The 8,547-nt window shown below is 43.0% G+C and overlaps 1 protein-coding gene across 1 annotated transcript in view; it reads left to right on the top strand.

Moving 5' to 3' along the window:
• The window catches only part of ACADL (acyl-CoA dehydrogenase, long chain), a gene marked incomplete at both ends in the record, with an annotated part of 8,696 nt that extends 1,072 nt beyond the window's left edge, over window positions 1–7,624 (top strand). Inside the window, 6 exons of the mRNA XM_010020987.1 lie at window positions 2,405–2,542; window positions 2,977–3,141; window positions 4,043–4,109; window positions 5,305–5,469; window positions 6,162–6,263; window positions 7,511–7,624. Of these exons, the coding sequence (XP_010019289.1) occupies window positions 2,405–2,542; window positions 2,977–3,141; window positions 4,043–4,109; window positions 5,305–5,469; window positions 6,162–6,263; window positions 7,511–7,624 (751 nt within the window). The remainder of the gene's footprint in view (window positions 1–2,404; window positions 2,543–2,976; window positions 3,142–4,042; window positions 4,110–5,304; window positions 5,470–6,161; window positions 6,264–7,510) is intronic.
• Between the last annotated feature and the right edge of the window lie 923 nt (window positions 7,625–8,547).

Genomic DNA, 8,547 nt, shown 5'->3' with positions numbered 1-8,547 from the left:
CAGCCACAGCTTCTCTGGGCACCCTGTGCCAGCGCCTCAGCACCCTCACAGTAAAAGAATAAAATACAACTCTGTCTCCAGCGTTCATCCATCACTGCACTATTGCCCCCCACCTGCAAGTCCCATGGTGCCAGCCCTACCTCTCTGCTGGTGACATTCCTGCACTGTCACTCCAGGTCTCCTCCTGTGCTGTGCCCTGCTCCCAGACCACCTTCCCAGGGACAGTCCTTGTTGGACCAAGATCCCTGAAAGACAATGACCTGGCTATTTATTGGGCCTGACTGTCTTCTGCACAACCTGGCCTTGAACACTTTGAGGGATGGGGCAGCCACAGCTCTGGGCAACCTATGCCAGCACCTCAGGACCCTCACAGTAAAGAACTTCTTCCTAATATGTAATACAAATCTCCCCCCTATCAGTTTAAATCATTCCCCCTTATCCTATTGCTACATGCCCTTGTTGAAAGCCCCTCTCCAGATTTCTTGTTGGCCCCTTTAGGTACTGAAAGGCTGCTCTAAGGTGTCCTCTTCAGGAGCCTTCTCTTCTCCAGCTGCCCCAGCCCAGCTCTCTCAGCCTGGCTCCAGAGCAGAGCTGCTCCAGCCCTCGCAGCAGCTCCGTGGCCTCCTCTGGCCTCGCTCCAGCAGCTCCACGTCCCTCTTGTGCTGTTGCCCCAGAGCTGGATCAGGGCTGCAGGGGGGGTCTCCCCAGAGCGCAGCAGAGGGGGAGAATCCTCTCCCTCAACCTGCTGCTCATGCTCTGGGGGTGCAGCCCAGCACATGGCAGGGTTCTGGGCTGCAAGTGCACGCTGCTGGGTCATGGGGAGCTTCTTGTCAACCAACACCCCCAGAAGTCTTTCTTCTCAGGGCTGCTCTGAAGCCATTATCAGCCCAACCTGTGTTTGTGTCTGGGATTTCCCCAACCCAGGCCTTGCACTATTAATTATTGCACTTACATTGTTCTTGAATCATGCTGCTAGATGAGTTTCCTGATGCAGCTCACTGTGTTTCCACAAACAGCTGAGGTGGCACAATTGAGTGGGTGAGGTCTTGAGGCTCTGGGGCAGAAATGAACAGCAGGAGGCAATGGAAACAGCTTGTGTCAGGGTTGTTGCCAGCTATTTTTCTTCATCCTCCAACCATGACCTCAAAGTAGTATGCTTTTCCACTGAACAATCATATCCTGTCCACAAAACCAGATGTTTTCCCTCATCATTTGTTAAAATGACTTCTAGTGTAGGTCTCTGAATGGGTACTGGCTCTGCTTGAGACTGGGGAAGATCCAGCTAGCTTGCTGATACAATGGTTTGCTAGGCAGACTGGAATAAGTTGGACTTGTATTTTTGTGTCGCTTCAGCAACCCATGAACTGTTCTGTTCTCACACCTTTCAAGTAAAGGAGGCTTCAGGCATAGTTTATGAAGTAGAAACACGAATGCCCCTGAAAGTGGTGGTGGGGAAGCAAAGATAGTCATGAGAGAGGTTTGTTTAAGATTTCCAGTGTAGGAAAAAGGTCTGGGAATGAGCTTAAATATGTAGGACAAGATACTTGATTAACTGTGCATAAAGTTCTGTGGCATAGCTCTGCTGCACGCAGGTGTGTCAGAGGAGAGGTTCTGGTATAATCTGTCTACCATATAATTTTAAAAGTGTGGTTTTAAAAAAAAAGACACTAAAAGAAAAAGCTGAGCCACTAATGTCTATGTGACTTCCTGGTAAGTTGGCAAACTCCATGAAGAGGCACTATTTTTCCAAGAATAAGTGATTCCTGTGGTGTTAAAGTTTGCAAAGTGTCAGCAAATAGGCCTCAAGTATCTATTTACAACCTTGAAACCTCCTTAAAGCAGTAATTGACCAAGGTACAGTACTCATTTGTGGTAAGTGCACAGGAACTGACTTTATATAAAAGTGACTGATATGTTAATGCTCAGTTCTGATGAAGCAGTTCTCATTGGTAGAGTTGAAATCTTTCACGAAAGGTAGCGATGTGTTACACCCATTTTGTATGTGGGGAAAATGGAATGTCAGGAAGGTAAAGCCCTGCTCATAATTATCCATCCAGTTGTAGCTAAACCTCCTAAATACCAGTCAGACCAATAGCCAGCACTGCCTTTCATAACAAGTCTTATAGAGATGGCAGGTTATATGTTGGAAGCAGGAGTTCAAACTTGTTGTACAGTTGGTGCCCTGTTGAGTCCACAGTGGCATCTGTGGACTTGAAGAATAAAAGAACTATTATTAAGCCACTACTTCTTAGCTGCAAAATATAGTTGTCTAAGTACCCTACGCGTTGCCTCTTCCTGTGGAGTGAAACCTGGCTGTGGGTGTTGCAGTGTGAAGCAGCAGTGACAAATAAGCAGTAGCACATGGGGGATTTAATGCATGGCTGTTGTTGTGCTCATTTTGCAGGTGGGAGAAGGATGGCCAGGTGAGCAGGGAGCTCTGGGAAAAGGCTGGGCAGCAGGGTTTGCTGGGTGTTGCTATTGCTGAAAAGCATGGAGGCATCGGAGCAGATATCCTCTCTTCAGCCGTGGTCTGGGAGGAGCAGTGAGTACCACACGCTTCGGGAAGGATTTCAGTGATATTATCAAGAGACTATTATTTTTCCATGAGGTGCCATCATTATGGAGTATGTTTGCTTACAGAAAATAGTGTTATCTTCCTCATGGGAAGAATAGTTTAGACCTTCTTGGTTTAAGTATTGCGGATGATTGTTTTAAGTAACAAATGTCATTGTGCTCCACTGTTAGGGCTTTGTGGCAGGGGGAAGGTTTTTTGTTAGTCTGGTAAGTTATATACCCATTTGGCTGTGAAAGTACATTCTATAAATAACAGTGCAAGTGCCACAGCTCAGATTGTCTGAGACTTCTGAGTGGTGGGGCTTTCTTCATTGTTGGGTCTATGTTGTAACAGTGTAAAGCTCAGTGTTTAATCTTTGTAGTACTTTTTTCTGAACTTCTTTTCTCCCCATACTCCCCAAGGATGTATGTTAACTGTACTGGCCCAGGATTCAGCCTTCATTCAGATATAGTCATGCCCTACATTGCGAACTATGGCTCTGAAGAACAGATTAAACACTTTATCCCCAAAATGGTCGCAGGCAAATGTATTGGAGCTATTGCCATGACAGAACCTGGGGCTGGCAGGTAAGCTGAATATTAAAACATTATGTGCTGTCTATTGACTTGGTTATATGGTCATTTTAGTTACTAGACAATATCCTAGGTTAGGTAGGACCTCAAAAACTCTGTTATACTTTACAGCTTTGTCATTTTCAAGATACTTGGTCAGAATCCATTTCTACTTAATCCCACTGTGGGCAAATGTGCTTTGTGTTTGCTTTTATAGTCTGAGTTTATAGTTACTAACTTGCTTCTCATGTGAACATAATTTTAATATGCAAGGTAGTCAGGAGAAAACTACATACCTCAGTAAAGAGGGCTTGACTTTTACTATTATCTTTTGTTGTGGAACAGAACACCTTGTTTTCTCTTCTCTGAATCCTTTCAAACAGAGAAGTGTCCCTCCTTGCCCATCATTACTGAAGGGCAGACAGCACAAGTCTGGAGTAGACACAGCTGATCTGGCCAATTCCTGAAACAGAGAGGAACAGGTGAAAAGCAAAACTCGTTGGTGTCATGCTTCTACAAATGGTAGATGTTGCCAGTGGCTTTTTACAGAACCTCCTGATCAGGGTTGAGCCTGCTTAGAAGATGTGGTTTTGTCTGGTGCTTATCATTTAAGGCATACTGGTGTAAGGGATACTGACCCGTTGGTGTTAGTGCTTATGACACCACCTTCTACAAGCAGACCCGTTAAAATGGGACCTCCTGCTCTTGTACAATTGCATGGATTTATCATCCCTTTCCACAGTGTGTTTGTGGCTTCTGTGTTACACTCTAAGCTCTTTCACTGTGTTTCACTGTCTGTGTTTTCACTGAGCCTGTGCCTGGACAGTATAAAATTACTTTATATTGGGTAGAATTCGAGATGCAAATTGAAGCTTCTGCAATAGTTTCTTGAAGGACCTTTTGAATTTCATTTTAGTGACTTGCAGGGAATACGAACATATGCAAAAAAAGATGGAAATGACTGGATTCTTAATGGGAGCAAGGTAAGTGAACAGACATATGCACCTTATAGGCTTTGGGAAGTGAATGCATTTAGACACTGAAGGATATTAACCAGTATTAGTATTTCCCCGCAGTCCTTTCACTTTGGTTCTTTTTTTGTGGGTTATGCTGTGGTGGTGTTTGGTTTTTTTCCCCTGTTGCTTTTTTCCTAGGACTTGGCAGTTTACAGACCAAGTTATGGAAAGGCTTGAGTAGGTTATTTTTATAGCTTTTAAATAGCCTTATCAAAAGGCCCATTTTCTCTTAAGCTGGGAAGAAAAGGGGCAAGGGGAGAAAATAAGTCCTGCATAGAAGAAGCAGGACCAGAGCTGGTTCAACTGAGGTTGAACAACAAAACAGATAAACTATCACTGTGAAATCTTCTGTGGCCCGAGTGAAAACTTGTGTTGCCACAATGCAGGCTGTGGAATCTTTATTCAGGAGCCTGCTGGTTGTGTTAGAAAGAACGCAAGTGGGTTAGATGCTCTATGTGTGTTGTCAAGCTGTTGCAAAGCTGGCAGCATTAACCTGTACTTCACTGCCATAATAAAAAAGCAAGAAGGCAGAAACAGTGTTCAAATGGAAGTGTGGGTTCAAGAGGGTTTGTTTTAAAGCTATGAAGTGTTTTAATCTTCTTTCTCCCCACTTTCTTTTGTGCTCCTGCTGATAACATGGTACCGATAGTCACTTCTTTCCTTAGCGGCATTTCCAGTGGTGAGAATGTGTGCAAGGAAATATGTATGTATAGGTGTTCAAAAGGATATTTTCTCATGCTGTATAGTTGAGGCCAACAGGACAGATAGCTCATTTCTTTAGCTGGAGTTAAGATGGATCACTTTGGCAGGTTCATGACTCATTGTACAGGATTATAATAAGCAGTTGTGACAAGGAGCTATTGATAGTTTTGCATGTTATACATTGCTAATTTAATTTCTAGAAAAGAGATCCTCTGTATTCATTTAATCTCTACATTCAATACCATATTCCTTCTTTATCGTGGGGCAGGCAAAAGAAGCAGATCTTTGCATTTAACTCCACACTTTCCTCAAGCTAATTCATAGACCTGGTTTCAAAGCACTTAATTCTGAAAGCTTAAAAGCCTTTTGGACACTCACAGCTTGCCTTTCAACTCACCTTTGAAAGAGTCAATGCCATTTTTCTAGCTTGTTGCTTTATTCCAAGTTGCTTTTTTTACAGGTATTCATCACTAATGGTTGGATGAGTGATGTAGTGATCGTGGTTGCAGTTACCAACCGGGAGGCCCGATCTCCTGCTCATGGGATCAGCCTTTTCCTAGTGGAAAATGGAACAAAAGGTTTCATCAAAGGACGCAAGCTGAACAAAATTGGCTTGAAAGCTCAGGTGAGTTGCTACCACCCCTAACACTTAACTTGGAGGAAGTCTAAAATCACTTCATGCCTGGCATTAGCTAAATAAATATGAAACAAAACTGTGGTGCTATTCGAGTTTGTAGGCTTTAGAGCACAAATGATACACATGCAAGGTATGATGCTGGGTTTGCCTACATACGCCTGAAGCATGCAGTGTGCAAGGAAAGTGCATCCAAGAAGCATGCAGCATGCAAGGAACCTGGATTTTTTTGCTCTGAAGAAGCCTGGAAGGACAGGATCTTACTGATGTCTTCAGCTACCTAACAGTTGGCTGTAGAGATGGTGGCACCAGATTCTTCTCAGAGGAGCATAGTGAGAGTGGCAGGGGACACAAGTTACATTAAGGGAAATTCTAAGTAAGTATTAAGAAAAAATAATTCACCATACAAGTGATCATATAGTGGAACAAGGGGCCAGAGAGGCTGTGGAGCCTTCATCTTTGGAGCTTTGGAAAGAGGTGGACAAGGCCCTCAGCTGCTTGCTTAGTTGGAGCTGCTTTCAGTAGGAGAGAAACTAGGTGACCTTTGGAGGACTGTTCCAACCCAAATGGTTCTATGATTTCAAGTTAGAGTGTACAATAGCAAGAAAAAAATGGGGCAAAGGAAGTGCAATGAAGAGATGAGAATGTTGGGCTCTAAACTGTTGTGTTTAAAATCCTCTTAGGACACAGCAGAGCTGTTTTTTGAAGATGTGCGGTTGCCAGCCAGTGCCTTGCTTGGAAAAGAGAACAAAGGCTTCTATTACCTGATGGCAGAGCTCCCTCAGGTAAGAGGAACTGAGTGTTTGTTGTCTGTAGGAAGAATACAGGATGATTTTTGTCGTCATTAGAATCTGCCTTAGCTTGAGGATTATGTATCGTGGGGAGCCACCTTGGGCTCAGAATTGGGATGTCTGTAGGCAACATTGTGTTGGTAACTGCTGCTTCTTAGCTGGAGCATACAGTTCAATTCTTTGGGCATTGGTAAAATTGTTGATAGCCCATCAGCCCAGCACAATCTCTTAATGAACACCCCAGCTATTGAAGAAGCTGAAGGTAATGTATTTAAAAGAACATACCGCAGTTTTCCTGTATAATTCTAGCATGAAACCACTTTGCTTAGGAAATTAAGTACAGCTTGGAGGTGCATGATGCATTTGGTATTGTCTTTAAAGAAACAAGCAAACGCTGCTATTTTAGCTCTTACACCAGTAGAAGCACATTAAAGATATAAGGAACTCTGTCCATATAGCAAAGTAAAGAAGTTGTTTTGTTGCCAGAATACCTTGCTAGTGGAAATAACAGTTTACGACTTAGTTTATGAAGTTCTGGAATTATTGGAGAGGATAAAGAAGCAATGTGGTTTGTCAAAGCATGACTGTGCTTTGTCGAAACTATGACTTTGTACTTGCCTTATCTGGTAGGGATCACGTTTATTTAATTTTATGTTGTGAGCAAGTACAAAACCTGATCAAAGGAAATGTTTTACTGCTTTAAAGAAATGGGTGCATTCATGAACAGGTTCGATCTGATGCATTTGGTTCAATCAGATGATTTCAGAGGTGCTAGAAGCAATTGTTCTGTACTTAGTTCCTGTTTTTCAACATGTTATGAGGAGGGAAAAAACAGCCAGGGTTTTGGTTGGGTTTTTTTGGTAGGCTTTGGGGTATTTTTAAAGCTGTCGTATTGAAATTGTTGAGTACAGTTGTTCTTTAACCTGAGCAGTGAAAATAGATAATTGAAACAGAATTTGGTGTGACTTTTTCAGTCAGTGTGAGTCCTGTGGTTGTAGCTATTTTCTGAGTCATTGTTGTGATAGAATACTACCCTGGAAAAGATTTAACAGAGCTTCCGGGAGGAGACATTTGTCCCACTCATTAATTTCAGTAATGCAATGTGTCTTATTTGATACTTAGTGTGACTTCTGCCCCCCTCCCTTAATGAACAACACTGAACATCTGTGCCCCAGTTGTGCATCTGATAAGGAGAAATGTAGGTCTCATTCAACTGGATTCTGTAATTTGTGTTTCAAAAGGAAAGACTACTAATTGCTGACATGGCTCTTGCCAGTTGTGAATTCATGTTTGAAGAAACAAGGAATTATGTGAAGCAAAGAAAAGCTTTTGGGAAGACAGTCGCACACTTGCAGGTGAGTTTGAACTGAGGGACTTGTGTACGGATTCCAGCATGCATTTGCTTTCTATGTGAAACAGAGAGCAAAGGAAAATCACTGGGCTGTTTTCAAAGGACTGTTTGCAGAGGTTCCTCTGTTGGACCATGACTGTTGTTTGCTTCCATGCCCAACACCACAAAAGCCTTAATGTATGTGTTTTATGATTCAGTTACATACCTCCCAGCAATGCTGCTTTTGGAAGTGAAATATGCAGGCCAAAACAGGCTTTTTGCTGTTGGTGAAATAAAATTACCTTGTTGCTCTTAGGCTTGCGTTTTACTGTCGGAGGTCCTAACCACAGGGTCTGTTACACCTGCGTGTGTTTCTGTATCTGCCTGGGATTCTACAAACTGCAGAAGAGCTTGGTGCATGTGCAGGTGCTGCGTTCCCCTGCACACAATGCATTGCAGAAAAATGAGCCTTGAGGCTGATGCTGAGGGGTGCTCCCAGGAAGTGACCTTGCTGCCTGCATACCAAGGTGTTTGTATTCAGCTTTATGGATATTGCAGTGAGATTCCTCAGCTGGCAGCTAGCTGGGTATTCAAGTGACTGCATATGAAAGTGTTGGATCATTTTCTGTGAGCATACCTCACTCCGACAGTGGTAGTTAATTGTGTTTTGAGACACTTTTGCCTACGCTCTTCAGTTGCAGTCATAAAACAGATGTTGCTTTCTGCAGTACTGCGATGATCGAACTTTCCTGAAAACCACGTTAGCTGTTAGGGCTGGAGCAGACCAAGCTCCTGCGTGTTTGGTTTATGGGGTAGAAGTGATTCATATGGGTTGGAGGATGTTGCCTGCCTCATTTAATTTTTTTAATATAATATACTTTTTTTATATAATATACTTTTTAAATACTTAATGATTATCTTAGTCTTGAGACTTCCTTTGTCAAAACC

This window comes from Nestor notabilis, unplaced genomic scaffold (genome assembly GCF_000696875.1).
Source record: "Nestor notabilis isolate BGI_N333 unplaced genomic scaffold, ASM69687v1 scaffold15628, whole genome shotgun sequence".
NCBI classification, from domain to species: domain Eukaryota; kingdom Metazoa; phylum Chordata; class Aves; order Psittaciformes; family Psittacidae; genus Nestor; species Nestor notabilis.
The sequence above is the reverse complement of the archived record's forward strand: the minus strand, read 5'-3'. Positions and strand labels throughout refer to the sequence as shown.